The 16,730-nt window shown below is 38.0% G+C and overlaps 1 protein-coding gene across 3 annotated transcripts in view; it reads left to right on the forward strand.

Annotated features, from left to right (window-relative positions):
• The window catches only part of LOC149174844 (uncharacterized), a 185,616-nt gene that overhangs the window by 64,734 nt on the left and 104,152 nt on the right, over nt 1–16,730 (forward strand). For all 3 annotated transcript variants that reach the window (XM_089419426.1, XM_089419427.1, XM_089419428.1), the window contains exons 2-3: nt 13,365–13,451; nt 13,964–14,194. In XM_089419426.1, the coding sequence (XP_089275552.1) occupies nt 13,365–13,451; nt 13,964–14,194 (318 nt within the window). The remainder of the gene's footprint in view (nt 1–13,364; nt 13,452–13,963; nt 14,195–16,730) is intronic.

Raw genomic sequence — 16,730 nt, forward strand, 5'->3', positions numbered from 1 at the left:
CAAAATTGGACTTAAGGTCAGGCTATTACCAAGTTAGTGTCAGGCCAGGGTAACTCCACATTGAACGAGAGACAAAACTGATTGATATTATTCATTAGGTAACTCATGTTTATATACAAAAATAAAAACGGATCAGTTCATCTTCTAGATGACTGTCCAGTTCACCCATCCGTTTTGGATTAGGTGTCAACATTCCCCCCCTTAATCTGAAGGGATGTTGGTGAGTCCAAGCATCGTTCTGAATCTTTCAAGCTTTTCTCTTCCAAGCGCTTTGGTGAAGATGTCTGCAATTTGCTCGTTTGTGGAACAATGACGGAGATGGATTGTTTTGGCCTCAACATGATGTCGGATCAGATGATATTTAGTATTGATGTGCTTAGTACGATCATGGAACTTTGGATTCTTGGCCAACTTTATTGCAGATGTGTTATCAATCATGAGTGGAGTTGATTGTATTTGTTTTACCTGCAAATCTTCAAGAATTTTCTTGAGCCACACAATTTCTTTCGTTGCTTCAGCTGCTGCCACATATTCTGCTTCTGTTGTGGAATCTGCTGGTACTGATTGTTTGCGTGATCTCCAGGAGACAACTCCTGATCCAAGACTCATAGCATATCCTGAAGTAGATACCCCGGTTTCTTTGTCTCCATCGAAGTCTGAATCAGAGTATCCAATCAAGTTGAAGTCGTCCACCTGTGTATACTTGATTCCAAGGTCTTGAGTTCCCTTCAAGTACCTTAGAACTCTTTTTGCAGCAGACCAATGTCCCTCACAAGGCTTTTGCATAAACCTGGAGAGGATTCCAACAGCAAATGAAATGTCTGGTCTGGTAGTAGTGGTAGATGAGACTTCCTACAAGCTGTCTATACTTTGTTGCATCCTCAAATTCCTTTCCTTCAATAGATGTGAGCTTCAAGTTTTGTTCCATTGGAGTAGAAAGGGGATTGCACTCTGTCATGCCAAATCTGTTTAACAAATCTCCAATGTATTTCTTTTGAGAAAGAAATATGGACTTTGGATGTTGGGTTACTTCAATGCCAAGATAGTAATGAACATAGCCCAAATCAGTCATTTCAAAAATTTTTCCTAATTCTTTCTTTATGGATGCAATATAGCTTTCATTGTTCCCTGTCATTAAAAGATCATCTACATATACCACAAGATATACAACTGTTTTGCCAACTTTCTTGACAAATAAAGTTGCATCATCAAGATCAAAATGTTTGAAGTTGAGTTTCAGAAGATGCTCAGTTAGTTTTTCATACCAGGCTCGTGGTGCTTGTTTGAGGCCATACAAGGACTTCACAAGTTTGCATACTTTGTGTTCATGTCCTTTCACAGCAAATCCTTCAGGCTGGGACATAAAAACATTCTCTTTTAGATCTCCATTCAAGAATGCAGTTTTTACATCCATTTGATGGACTTTCCAACCGTTCTGAGCAGCGAGTGCAAAGAGTGTCCGGATGGTGGCCCATTTTGCTGTGGGAGCAAAAGTTTCCTCATAATCGACCCCTTCCTTCTGTGCAAAACCTTTTGCCACAAGCCTAGCTTTGTGCTTGTCAAGTGAGCCATCAGCTTTGTACTTGTTCTTGTAGACCCACTTGCAGCCAATTGGTTTGGTTCCAAATGGAGGATCAACCAGCTTCCAAGTGCCATTCTTTATGAGGGCATCATACTCCTTCTGCATCGCTTCTTTCCATTCATCATGAGAAGCAGCTTCTTTGAAGGAAGTTGGTTCAAAATCTGTAGACAAGTTCAATTCACAATCATAAGTAACATCCATATCAACAGGTGAATTAGAGTTATCTACATCACCTCCATCTTGTCGATTTGTATTTCTGGTTCCTGTTTTTCCAGTTTCATCAGGATGAACACTTTCAAGTGTCTTTGTCAGCCACTTTGGGGGACCTTTCTGAGATGGTCCAGGCTGTTCTGTTGATTGAGTTGGGTCTGAATCAAGATTGAGTCTCCCAATTCTATCAATTACATCACTTAAAGCATCATCCGTTGTTGGAGTGTCATGCAGGGGAGATTGTTTTTCAGAAGAAGATTCCACATGTTGATCTAGTATAGGAATCCCCCCTTCAAGATGTGGAATCTGATTATCAAACTCTTGGAATGATTTCGGTTTTGTGAATCTATCCAAGCGATCAAGTTGCCGCTCAACAACACTGTCAGATTTGGATGATTCAAGAAAAATGACATCTCTAGATAAAACAAACTTTTTATTTACTTCATCATAGAGGCGGTATGCTTTAGATGTGTTTGAATACCCCAGGAAGATACACTTACGACTTCTAGCACCAAGTTTGTTTCTATGTACCTTTGGTATTAAAGCATAACAGGTGGAACCAAATATCTTGAGATGTTTTACCGAAGGAACATGTCCATACCACAATTCATAAGGAGTCTTGTTTCTTATAGCACTAGATGGACATCTATTCTTTATATATGCAGCACATAGAACAGCATCAGCCCAAAACATTGTCTTTACATTTTTGAAGAAAAGCATGGATCGTACCATATTCAAAATTGTTCTATTCATTCTTTCAGCTACACCATTCTGTTGAGGATTATAAGGCACAGTTGTTTGATGTTTAATCCCATGTTGGCGAAGATAGTGTTCAAATTCATTTGATGTATATTCTTTTCCATTATCAGTGCGAATAGACCCAATATGAGATTTTGCATCATTTTCAATCCATTTATGAAAATTCTTGAATGTTTGAAAAGCATCAGATTTGTTCTTCAATAAGTAAACCCAACACATTCTGGTGTAATCATCAATAAATGTCATGATATACTTATTTCCATTTGCAGAAGGAACAGGCATTGGACCACATAAATCTGAATGAATAAGTTCAAGCTTCCTATGTGCTCTTGAATGTGAATCATGAAAAGACTGTTTGCTATGCTTTCCTAGAATGCAAGCATCACATTGTTTATGTTTTCTAGGAATTGTAGGCAAACCAGCAACACCATTTTTCTTCAACAAGCGGAGACTATCATAGTTTAAATGTCCAAATCTAGCATGCCATAATAGACTTGATGGAAGTGTGCCTTCATCATGATGAGAAATATATGAAAAATGTTGTGCATGAGCAGAGGTTCCTTGCAGTTTAAGAAGTCTTTCTTCTTCTATACCTCTCATGACAAGTGAATGGTCAGATGCCTTTCTTACCTCAAGCTTTCCATCAAACATATGAATGGAGTGACCTTGCTGGCGGATGTGGACCAGGGACAACAAGTTTCTCTTGAGCTGTGGGAGATATAGAACATGATCCAGAAGAAAGTCTGGAAGACCAGGCAGTTTAAGCCTGACTGTGCCAAGCCCTGATGGCTTGATTTTTGACTGATCTGCAAAGTATACTGCTCCATCAACATTATCAGTGAAATCTTCAAAAAAATCTTTCCTATGAGTCATATGATAGGGTGCTCCTGAATCAAGCAACCAGTCATTTTTCGAAGAAGTAAGTGAAGCATTAAACAGATCTTCATTTACTCCAATGTTACATTGTGCCTCAATATAGTGAGCGGATTCAGGCGCTTTACCTTTGTCTGTGTCATCAGTTTTACCTTTTTGCTGATTTCTTCTCTGCTCAATCTTTTCCCATGGTAGCTTGCATGTAGAAGCATCATGAGATCCATTTTGTTTGCAGCGAATGCAATGTAAGTCTGCCTTTTCTTCTTGAGGGTGTCTGCCCCCCCTGCCTCTGAAATATCTTTCTCTTTCTCTTGAATGCATACTGTAACAAAAATTATTTTTGCTGATAGAAAAATAATTTTGCTGATAAAAATTACTTCTGCCAAAAAAATCCTCACTTTACAGCCTTTTAAATCCCTCTAATATGTGACAGAAGGCATCAGAATTTCATTGAAATATTATAACACTTTTGTGCTTCAATACAGCATAAAAAACAAACTGTGCAAATGTTCTGACTGATATGACTTTGACTGCTTTTGAAAACAGCTTATATAACCCCTTTGAAAACTGCTTACAATACAATTTCAATAACTGAAGCTTGCCAGTATTTTGAATACAATGGAAAACTATAAATACCGAAAAACTTCATCCAATGTGAAAAGTCTAGGATATGCTTGATAGAGACGGAAACCAGCTATCTTCAAAAATATATCTAAAGCAGCTGCGGGAGTGCACTTAAAAATCGAGCCATCCAAGACCATCCATCCTTCACACCATGAAGATTCTTAACCATGTCATTCAAGCACAAGCAGTCTTCAGTCTTCAATACCAAAAGCGCAGTCACCAGAAACGTATCAACGCTTCAGGCTTCAGAGGAATCAATAAGCGCAGTCTTCAATACCATAAAAACGCAGTCTTCATTAATAGAACGCAGTCATAAAAACGCAGTCTTCATTACAATAAAAAACGCAGTAGCAATTTTTACAATAAAACGCAGTCTTCAGTCTTCAATATCAAAAAAACGCAGTCACCATTACAAGCTTAAGCTTCTGCCGTTCCTTCAACCTCCACAGATTCTCGACATTGAGCGTTACCGGGTTCTCTTTATATTACGAAAGCAGTTCCACGGTGAAACAAGAAAATGGCTTGAATAGGAGCGTATTCAAAACAGCGCATTCAAAAACTCAAACATAAAGTTCTTTGAATCAGCGCATTCAAAACAGAGAAGTATTTTGAATAGCGCATTGATGCTTCAAGGTCTTTGATTCTCACCAGAAGGCAGCCCTTGATAAACAACTAACCACGCAAAGACCCAAAAATTTTGTAGCTCACACACAGAGACCATAAAATATATAATCCGCAGATCCAAAACGTCAAACGCACAAAGGCTTTGATACTATAGGCAGACAAAGCAATGATACATCCACAGAATCACAACGTCCTGTGAATTTGATATGCAATGATTTTGACAATGCGAGTGAACCATGTGAGAACTATTCAGATGAAGAGAGTAGAGCTTCCCGGAGTCGTAATGTTGAAGAGGTTTCCCAATCTCTTCAAAATGGCCCATGCATGTCCAGTATTTAACTTGTATCGATCTTCAACAGAGAGCAGACTAGTGATCTTTGGAAACCGACCTATCCAATGAAAGGAAAGAGTTCTGGAAGGACTGGAAGCATTGGAGAATGCGTGAATGTGTACAGGTATAGACACGGCAGAAAACAATACCTATAGACTGGTAATGACCCCGCGCCTCTTCCACAGTGATGAAAGTTTCGACGGAGGCCGTGGCGACTCAGAAAACATCCGACCGGACCATGAGGGGACCGGTGCTGCGAGTAGAGTGTGTATGGGAGCGTATTCAAGAAAAAACGGATGCGCAGATGCGTTGGAATATGGACAGGCCAGGGACAGATATGTCAGGTCAGAGGCAACGCAGAGAGGGGCAGCGAATTCAGGCAAACATTTATACAAAAAAAAATGCGCAGTCTCTCAGAGAAAACGGATGCGCAGTCTCTCAGGACAGAGGTTTCATGAGGCAGCAGAAACCTGGCAGAGGAGTTACAGCTATTTCTGGAACTTGGCTCTGATACCATGTCAGGCCAGGGTAACTCCACATTGAACGAGAGACAAAACTGATTGATATTATTCATTAGGTAACTCATGTTTATATACAAAAATAAAAACGGATCAGTTCATCTTCTAGATCACTGTCCAGTTCACCCATCCGTTTCAGATTAGGTGTCAACAGTTAGAATTAGGTTTGAAGACATACCAAAAATGACATTCCAAACACACGAAGGTCACTATGAATTTAAAGTAATGTCATTTGGGTCAACAACGTTCCAAGCCACTATGAACGAATTATTTCGTCCATATCTTAGGAAGTTTGTATTAGTATTCTTTGACGATTTTTTAATTTATAGTAAAACTTGGAAGGAGCACTTACAACATCTGGATAAAGTTCTTACACTACTGAAAGAGCATCAATTCTATGCAAAAAAATCCAAATGCACCTTCCGAAAGGAAGAAGTAGAATACCTCAGACACATTATATCCCATGAAGGCATAAAAGTGGACCCTAAAAAAATCAAAGCTATAAAGGAATGGACCAAACGAGTTAATATATCCAAGTTAAGAGGGTTCTTAGGATTAAATGGATATTATTGAAAATTTATTAAAAACTATGCACATATCTCTGCACCTCTGACAAACCTTTTAAAGAAGAATTCATTTCAATGGGATGAGGAAGCAGGAAGTTGTTTTGAAGAACTGAAGGAAGTTATGTCTAATGCCCTGGTATTGGCAACTCCAGATTTCTCTAAACCATTTATCATCGAGTGTGATGCTTCTGGATTTGGTATAGATGCAGTTTTAATGCAAGAAGGGCATCCAATAGCTTTTAAAAGCAAGAAGCTCAATAAAAGAGAACGCTTTAAGTCCACATACAACAAGGAAATGCTCGCTATTATGCACGCACTGGCTATGTGGAGACAATATCTTTTGGGAAGTAAGTTCTCCATATGAACATACCATAACAGTTTTCAACACCTCCTTAAACAAAAAACACTTTCCGAAGAACAACAAAAATGGATTGAAAAAATTGGTGTCTTTGACATGGAAATACTACATAAAAGGGGAAAAGACAATATAGTAGCAGATGCCTTGTCTAGGAAAGACGAAGAACCAACACTACTTGTAGTCTCGATTGTTGTTCTTGAATGGCTTAATGAGATTCGAAGTGAGTATGCCAAGGATCCAAAAATAACTGTGATAATCAATAACCTTCCAGACAACTCAAAATTTGAATGGAAGAATGATATTCTATGGTACAAAGGAAGAATCTATCTGAATGCAAACTCCAAGTTTAAATCCAAGATACTCAAGGAGTCACATGATTCACTATCAACCGAACATGTATGATTCTTTAAAACTTACTACAATGCACGCCAATCATTCTTTTGGAAGGGGATGAGTCGCGATATTCAAAAGTATGTAGCAGAATGTGACACATGTCAAAGAAATAAAAGTGAAAATATTATGACACCTGGATTACTTCACCCCTTAAACATTCCGAATCAGAAACAAATATCAATGGACTTTATTGAGGGATTACCCGTATCTGAAGGCAAGGACAAGATTTTCGTAGTGGTTGACAGACTCACCAAATATGCTCACTTTATGGCAATAAAGAAATCAGACTCAGGTAAACAAATCCTTGAAATATTTTGCAAAAATATATATAAATTACTCGGTTTTTTGAAAGTCATTGTGAGCGATAGAAATGCCAAATTCAAGGGTAATTTCTGGAAGGAATTGTTCAACCACATAGGAACCTACCTAAATATGAGTTCTGCTTATCACCCTCAAACAGATGGACAAACAGAGGTTTTCAATAAATGTTTGGTAGCCTACCTATGTTGTTACGCTACAAAAAAACAAAATAAGTGGCCTCAATGGTTGCATCTCGCTGAGTGGTGGTATAATTCGACTTATCATATGTCAGCAAAAATGACGCCATTCCAAGCTTTGTATGGATATGAACCCCCAAATTGGAAGGATCTAGCTACCGTCCAGACAAATCTACCTGTTGTTAAAAGCCAACTAGAGGAAACCCAAAAAATCGTCCAAACCCTAAAAGAAAACTTGAATAATGCAAGGAACTGTATGAAGCAACAAGTAGACTGAAACAGAACCGAAAGAGAATTTGAAGTTGGAGAATGGGTATTTGTCAAGCTCCAACCATACAAACAATTGTCCTTGAAACAAAAAGGAAAAAATAAATTGGCACCGAAGTTCTATGGACCATATCAAATCAATAAAAAGATTAGCCAAGTTGCATATAGTTTAAGCCTTCCAGAGAAAAGTCGTGTTCACAACGTCTTCCATGTCTCCTGCCTTAAAAGGGCACTGGGCGACCATCAATCAGCACAAACAACGCTTCCATCCCTAGATGATGAAGGAAGGGTCATTTTAGAACCAGAAAGTATCTTATCCATTGTTTTAACATCTGGTCGGCTTGGAACCGACTTGGCCGAGTTGGTTCGAGGCGGAAAAAAAATTTCAACCCGGCAGAAAATTCGGTTTGGTCGGTCGAGTTATGACTGACCCAACCGAGTCATAGCATGACTCGGCCGAGTCAGTGATAACTCGGCCGACTCGGTCGGATCTGTAACTACTCGGCTGGGTAGCTGACAGTGGCCAGTGGACCATAAAAACACGTATTTTTTTTATTTTTTATTTTTAATTTTTCCAAGTGTGGGGGGCTCCAAAGGGGTTTATGAATTAGTTTGCTGGTCTTTGGGGTCCATTCCCCTCTCCCAAACTGTAGTATTCTATGTTGCACGAGTTTCTGGAACTTGGGAATGTTGGGAACTTGGGTACGGGTGCTTGGAACGGCTAGAGGTTTCCCCAAATTTTCCAGGAAACGGTTAACTAGGAGCGGCAATATTATATAATAAAAAAATAATATATATAATCAAAAAAACCGTTGCCATAGCAAAAAGATATATGTTACCAAAAATAAGTGTTGACATATGTCTCCTATTTTACCAATAGGGTGAACCTTTACTAAAATTATATTAATATAAGTTACAGAGGTAAGAAAAAGAATTTGCAGATATTTCTTTAAAAAATTTAGTGATCCATAACAAATTTAAAGACACTTTTTTACTAGTGTAGTGTAGATACCAATTTTTTATCCATGAACATATTTGAGTAAAATGTTGGATGGTACATGTAAATGTTTAAGCCATGAGCTCTCCGCCTAAATTTTTAAACACTGCATTCCCAAACAACTCGAATATATAAAAAACAAAAATAAAAATAAAATATGCTTGATTTGTTTTTTTACCTGAACTTATGAAAACGAAACAAGTAATTTATTGCTGAAGGGCAGCGCTCCAACTCTCAACACACTTAGCTCTCTCAACACACTCAGCTCTCCGCTCTCAACACACTCAGCTCTCCGCTCTCAATGCCAAACAACAACTAAAGCTCTCAGTGAAAAGAGGTGTAGCAACCAACATTTATGGAAAAACTGAAGGGTTTTTTTGGCGCCAAAAACATTCCCACCCATTCATATCCACAGAAACTGGTGGAAAGACGAATAGTGCATCGTCTATTAATAACAAGTGCGTATTTCCCTCTCTGATCATACAGTGTGTAACAGCAAGTGCGTCTTTCTCTGCCCAGGTCCTTTTCTTTGGGGTTTACAATATTTTTGACTTACCATATTGTTCGTAATCCACTATACAATTTCATAAGTGATTCAATTACTAAATTCTGCAATTTCGTGGGTGAATTCAAAGTGAAAATTACTAAATTAGTGAATTCAAGTAGCCAATTTTCATATCACGTTGGCAGTTTCCACCGAAACCATACTGGAATGTTTGGTTCGAAACTAGCTGTCATAACTAAAAGACCGCTGCCAATTCCAATTTCCACATGAGTCCACATGGGAACGCTGGAGCGTTGCAAATTTAAGTCTGACCAGATCCAGAAACCGTCCAAAGTTTCTTTTACCGTTCCCACAGAAAACGGAACGTTCCTGTGCAGCTCCAAAGTTCCAAGAAGCGTGGGAACCACCGGAACGGGTTTCCCAGCGCTCAGGAACGGTTCCCGTGCAACATAGGTAGTATTTGATCATATTGCCCTACTAAGGCTATGCTATTTATGGTAATGTTAAATTCTTAAAGTAAAAGTGACATTCTCCTTAATCTTCATTTTCATCCTTTTACTTAAATTTTTAACATTACCATGAAATGACTCAGGATGTCTGAGAGTGGTTCCAATGTCATTGGATTTCATATGGAGAAAGTAGAATTTTAGATTTCATTCAAAATCCAGCAGACTTATCGATTTTTCAGGATTTCAGGATTGGGGGATTGCAATGTTTCCATTGAATTTTGTCATGTATTAGGGTATGGAACTCGTATTTAATCAAGAGCACCAATCCCTCTATGTACCTTGATGTTAGTGACATTGGTTGTCAAACTCCTCCGGGATTCGCTCCCAAACCGGGAGCTTTCGAAAATGTCGCTTCCGCTCCCATTTTCGCTCCCACTCCCCGCTTTCGCTCCCGCTCGCAAGTAACACTGAGGCAGATGATGTTGGCAACTCTAGCAGTAGCCAGTAATACTAGTCACAAACTTTTGTTGTAGAGGCCATTTCTAGCCTCCTTGGTTATGTGTTTTTGTTTTGATCTCTATATCATCATCGTGTATGTATTGGACAGTGCACTGGGTGCCATTTTAATATAATGGATATATTCATGAGCCTACTTTGATCATATGTTGTCTTCTATCTATATTCTAATGCTGTGTGTTTGGAAACATGAATGAAAATCTTTAAAATTATGTGTTTTTATAAAAAAAATTATTTAATATATTTTTTACAACGATTGATTCATTGAAATCGAGCTGGCCGAGTCGATACCGAGTCGGAGTCGGAGTCGACCCTCGGCCGGGTTGGAGTTTTAAAACATTGATCTTATCTACCAGAGAAAGGAAGCTCCGATCTCGTGTAATCAAGGAATACTTGATCAAGTGGAAGGACTTACCAGAAGAAGCTTCTTGTGAGACTGAAGCGTTTCGTCAGCAACATCCATCGTTACATATGCTTTGAGGACAAAGCATTCTTTTGAGAGGAAGGCAATGTTATATAAAAAATTAGTTAGTTTATAGTTTATTAGGCAAAGGGAATGATCAAAGATCATGCCTGTTCACCAAGAGGCACCCAAGGCAGTATATAGCGAGGGCCTCTCACAAAATGTAAACATCATCTATCAATTATTAATAGAATATTTATCATGGCTTTCAATTATTAAACTTGTGTGTTTCATACATTGTTAGTAGTTACACTGTACAGTTACAAACTTACATGTATGATGTATGATTATATGATATCATGGTTTTTGTTTTAAATTTGTTTCAGACTTCAGTTATATGATTCATCGATTTATCATTTATCCTTCATGATGTAAGTGTTATATATTATATAATGATAAAGACAGTTAAATTATAAATATTAAAATTTCAATGATATATCATAGATTTTTTTATTTATAAGTTTTTAAGACCCTGACGTCCCCCCACGTTTCCTAAAAATTTGTGGGGAGATTTTGCATAGGTCGCTCCTGCGTATCCCGGCTCCCTCGCCCCACGTCCCAGAAACTTGGTGGAACATTGGATTTTACCCGTAAAGGTTGCATTTTTGGTAAAAGTATATTATCTTGAGCTGCTCTGCATGTTTTTGGATATCTTATTGCTATAGTAGCTTTGTAATGAGCTTTATACAACAAAAGCATCATTACTAGTTTGTTGCATATAGCTATCCTAGAAGTATCATTAAAAGGCCATAAACAAGCTGACACATCTGATAAGCTGACCAATTTTACAAGTGGCATATCAGGGCCGGTCACATCTTGTGTGTACGACTACATGCAAGCAAAAAATTGGGGTGGTGCGTCTATGAGAGGGACATTCCATTACTTCAACAGATGTAGCTTTAATGAAATTGAGGAAAATTTATTACACATCTAAGGGATTATTAGCTGCAACCATCTTCTAAAAAACTGAGGTGTCCTCTGCTTTTAATCTGATTTGAAATTCATATTTTTATTCTTGGATGATGTTTTAATTTCCTTTTTGTGAAGGCAATTGAACAACCCTTTGAACATGCATCTTAGTTGTAAAGGCAGTAAGTTTGTTAGTCAACAAAATTTTTTATTCTCTTTAAAGGATAAGCTTTTGTGATCTGTTGTCTCAAGACTGTGTCAAGGTGAAATAGGTTGAGGAATGCAGACGAGGATTTGTGGAGTTCATGAGCTTTGTATGATTTCTGGGCTTTGTTTATTTCTCACTTAAGGCTCAGAAAGAAGTTTGCTAAACATACAACACCAACAAACTTACTGGAACAGGTCAAACTGATTTCTGGGTGTTATGTCTTGCATTAGCTGTTCTAGAAGTATCATTAAAAGGACATAAACATGCTCAAACATCTGATAAGCTGTCCAATTTTACTAGTGGCATATCAGGGCCAGTCACTTGTCTGTATAACTACATGCAAGCAAAAAATTGGGGTGGTACTTCTATGAGAGGGACATTCCATTACTTCAACAGATGTAGCTTTGATGAAATTGAGGAAAATTTTTACACATCGAAGCGATTATTAGCTGCAACCATTTGTTAAAAGATTGAGGCTCACTCTGCTTTTAATCTGAGATTCTGAATTAAAATTTATATTTTTATTTTTGGATGATGTTTGAATTTCCTTTTTGTGGAGGCAAATGAACAACATTTTGAACAAGCATCTTAGTTGTAAAGGCAGTAAGTTTGTTAGTCAACAAAATATTTTCTTCTCTTTAAAGTAATACACTTTTGTGATATGTTGTCTCGAGACTGTGGCAAGGTGAACCGTGAAACAGATTGAGGAATGCAGACGAGCATTTGTGGAGTTCATGAGCTTTGCATGATTTCTGGGCTTTGTTGGCTTATCACACAAGGCTCAGAAAGATGTTTGCTAAACGTACAACACCAACAAATTTACTTGAACAGTTCAAACTGATTTCTGGGTGTTATGTTTTTATCATACAAGGATCATAAAGAAGTTTTCTAAGCAGCACATCATCGACAATCTTAAAACAGTAGGACAATGTGAAAAAATAATGGATATAGTGATTACAATCACAAGACTTTCAGTGAGTGAGACTTCCACAAATGTAACATGCAGAAAATGACTTCTGGTGTATTCAAATTCAAAGAAAGAAATTAGTAAGAGCTGTACAGCATTTTGTCCTGCTGTGTTGAAATTCGTAGCTTCTACAATACTGATGAAAAATGTAGCTAAAATTGTGGGGCACTGATCCATGTCATAAATCTCCCCAAACTCTTAGTAATTGTATCTGATTTCTCTAAGATCTGAGCTTGTAGCAGTTAATGAATAGCCACCTATTCCTGTGAGTTAATGAATAGCCACCTATTCCTGTGAGTTAGTTTGGCTTGTCAAAACTTCTCAATACAATGGAGGTGATGTGGATTATATTCCTAGATATGAAAACAAAGTGCAAGTAATCTTTTCCGTATGCTAGACACATTGTAATCATTGTTGCAACTCATTTGCGAATTAGGCTTTTGGTTACATGAGAGATATTAAGGAAATATTTTGACTTCATTCTTGTTGGAAACAATGATTGTAGGGAAATTTTTTCGAGATGACACTTTGCTTTTTCATTTGTATGTGACAAATGTTATCTTATACCTAGATTTATAGTACAATCTGTGAAAATCCATCTGATTTAACAAATATTTTGGTTTCTGCTTAGGCTGGTGCCCATGTGCCAAAATAATAAAGTTGAGCATAAGTTTCTGAACAGCTAAACTGAGTTAACATTTGAAACATGGCTGCTGATACTATTATTTTTAAACTATGATAACTGCAGGTATACCACACCTCATTTTGGTTGGAGGTGGAATGTCACTTGCAATTTGTCTTGCTGTTTTGGTACACTTTACAGTCTCAAAGAAAGGTAATTCCATGTTCATTAATAGGTAGTTTAGAAAATGTTTTTTTGGGTCTAAGTAGGATAATTTGAGCCTTTTGTTTCCAGGATACATATTTCCCGTTAAATTTCATGGTTCTATTATGAAATAGATATTGATAAAATATTTGATAACTTGTTGAATCAATATTTTCAGTGTCATCTCTTTCAAAGTACAAGTTCATTGCCAATTTTTTCTAGCAAATTCATTTCAACATTTTCTTTGTCTGTATTCAAAATTCTGAAATAAAATGTGAAAATGATCAATATGTATTATGTATATTACGAAGTATCTTATCACCCTCTACTAGTCCAACAATATAGGGTTTTGTTTCAAGTCATCAAGGTTTTTTTGTTAGCTATGCAGAAATATTTTATTTACTAGTTATACTTTGCTTAAAGCTCCCGTACTTTGTATTATGAAAAATGAACTCTTCAAGGTTACTTTGTCCATTAGACTTGCAATTTGCTTAATGGTGTGAACTTGACATATTTTGCAGGTTTCAGGGCTCATTTATGCCCACCAATGGTAGAGATTCATGAATTATTTACACATTTGACTTCCAGAGCCCTTGCCCCTATGGAGACTCTTGTTACTGCCCTTACCCCTGCAAAAACTTTTGATCACAGTTTGTCTGATGCATCAAAGACCATGCCTACCAACTTGGAGGACCAAGATTGGAAAGAAAATGATTCAGATACCACCAAAATTGAGGTCAGCCGTGCGCCAGGTCTATCTCATACACCACAGCAAAGTAGAAATCAATTCTGATTTTTATATCATTTTCAATGGAGGAAATAAAAATTGAAACTGTTGGGCTGCATTGTTAAAATATATTACACAATTAAATACGGTTTATTGCTCATTCTGAGATCATTGTTGGCTTAAGAATCGAGTTGGATTTATCCTGCTCTGGATATATTCACAATAATAGGCATATCTAATACCACTGACAGCTAATTTTTTTTTTTTAAATAAATGTGAAGCTTAGAATTCCTCACAGGATGGATCTAGTTTCTTACCTACACTAAACAGAGTGCTTAGTATTTTTATCCTACTGCAAATCGTGGACATGTATGTATACAATTCTGTAGATATTGGATTCTTGATTTATATCTATTATTTTCTTCACTGTTGTACTGAGGATGCATCAATCCCCACGCGTGGGGGATGTTTTCTATCTTTTCACTGTCCCTGGGGGACATCTTTTTTCTGGGATGTTCCCCAGTCCTGAAGATATCCTTCCCTTCCATGGGATATTTGGGGGATGTCCCTATTGTCTCCGGGACACTTGGATGTCCTTCAACTGTCCCAGTGATATGTGGGCTCCCCCAGTGCTACTTAGTTACACTTGCCAATTGTCCTTAATATTTTCAGGACACTTGGATGTCCTTTAACTGTCCCAGTGATATCTGGGCTCCCTCAGTGCCACTTAGTTGCACTTTACAATTTCGCATAACATTGTGGATGAACTGTCAAGATGGAATTCTATCAATTCTTTCTTTTCTTGCTGTGAAATTCTGTGGTGAGAAGGTAACTATCAGTGGAGAAAGCTATTAAACATTTCAGAGAGAGATGCAAATATGATGGCGAGCAGATGTCTCTATTGAATTCTCTTAACTTCGAACATTACTATGTTATGTATGACTTCTCATTCTCCCATTTATGTTCTGAAGGATCAAAAGCTGTTGGAAAAACTGAGAGGGGGGGTGAATCAGTGTTTCACTTTTCGTACACAATTGGTTAGAAACATTCAGAGCATCAAAACAAAGCATGAAACATCATCACATTACGTAGACAGTGCACAGAAGACTTTCTCTCAACAACGCTTGGTTAGTTACATACAAGTTTACCAGCTGAACTGGAAGGAAGTACAAAAATACCCAAAGGGTTTTACCGGCAAGGGCTGGAAGGAAGCTAATGCTCCCTAAGGCCTGAAGAGTTTTACAGATCCAATCCGAAGGGGTCTTCAGTCCCCTTGTGCAATTCAACTTACCTGCTCCACACTTCAACTTCTGCTACTCTACTTGTCGCACAACGCTTTGCTTCCTCATACAATGATCAAAACTAGGTTTGGGCTCCTGTACTAGGGACAATGGCCCACTTACAAATGATAACCTAACAACAAACCACAATAATGCCACGCTTCTAAACAACCAACCAATTAAATTTCTAATTGCTGGAGGATGCACAAGTCCCTACGTCAACTTCTGCTGACGACTTGCCCTGAAAAAGTAAAAGCACTATCTGATGGTGATGATGCCTCTGCTTGATAGTTCGCCCTTTAATACTGCTGTAGATGAAATCCCTCTGCTTAATCCGTCTACAACATACTGATGCCTATCTTGATTGTTGAGGATGACCCCTCTGCAACAGTTTGACTAGGATAGCGGCCTGCCTTTGAAATCAGTGATAAGAGAAACTACTGAGGACAAGAGGATCTGTCATGAGTGTATAGAGAAACCCTAGCACTGTTCAACATTCCAGTTTACATCAAGAGCAAATCTTAGTCAACATAGCTCACTGCCAAATATCTTTGTTGCACATGTTGGAAACACTGAGAGGGGGGTGAATCAATATTTCTTAGCAATTAACACTTTTTAATATTTTTTTCAGAGCATTAGTTGATCTTCAGTTATTATTGTTATTCTTCAGATGATCATAAACAATAATCAATAGTAGACAACACCATACAACAATGCAGAAAGAAAAAATAGAGGACACAAATTTTTAGGTGGAAAACCCCTCCGGGTCAAAAACCACCGAACGCTTCTTTTGTAATTGTCTTCTCCCTGTTAAAAAAAAATTGATTACTTCAAGATTTTAGCTACCACTGAGGGAGGCTTCAACCCCCTAATTCACAGTCTACAACCTGTAGGACGCTACTAGACCTTAATATCCTGTTGCAACCAGAAGGATGCCCCAACACCCTGTAGATTAGGCCACAACCTGATGAGTGCCCCAACACTCTGTTTACCAGCTCTTGTCGGAAAGGATGCTTCACTGCCCTGTTGGTTTATCAACCACAACTGAATGGACGCCACAGCGACCTGTGCGAGCCACAACTTGCACTAACACCACCTTGAAGTGTTCGCAGGCCACGACCTGAAGGTGACTCCAATCACCTGTTGGGTTGTGTTATATTTTTTCCACGACTAGCCCAAGTACTAAGTAGTACAGGGTTCGGGACAGCACCTTGGGAATTTTTTTTGGACCCTATATTAGGTGGGCGGACCTACCTATGGTTTTGTGCATGGATTTTGCAC

Source organism: Pinus tabuliformis, chromosome 4_1, assembly GCF_031772625.1.
Source record: "Pinus tabuliformis cultivar Carrire ecotype Pingquan chromosome 4_1, CPIR1, whole genome shotgun sequence".
NCBI classification, from domain to species: domain Eukaryota; kingdom Viridiplantae; phylum Streptophyta; class Pinopsida; order Pinales; family Pinaceae; genus Pinus; species Pinus tabuliformis.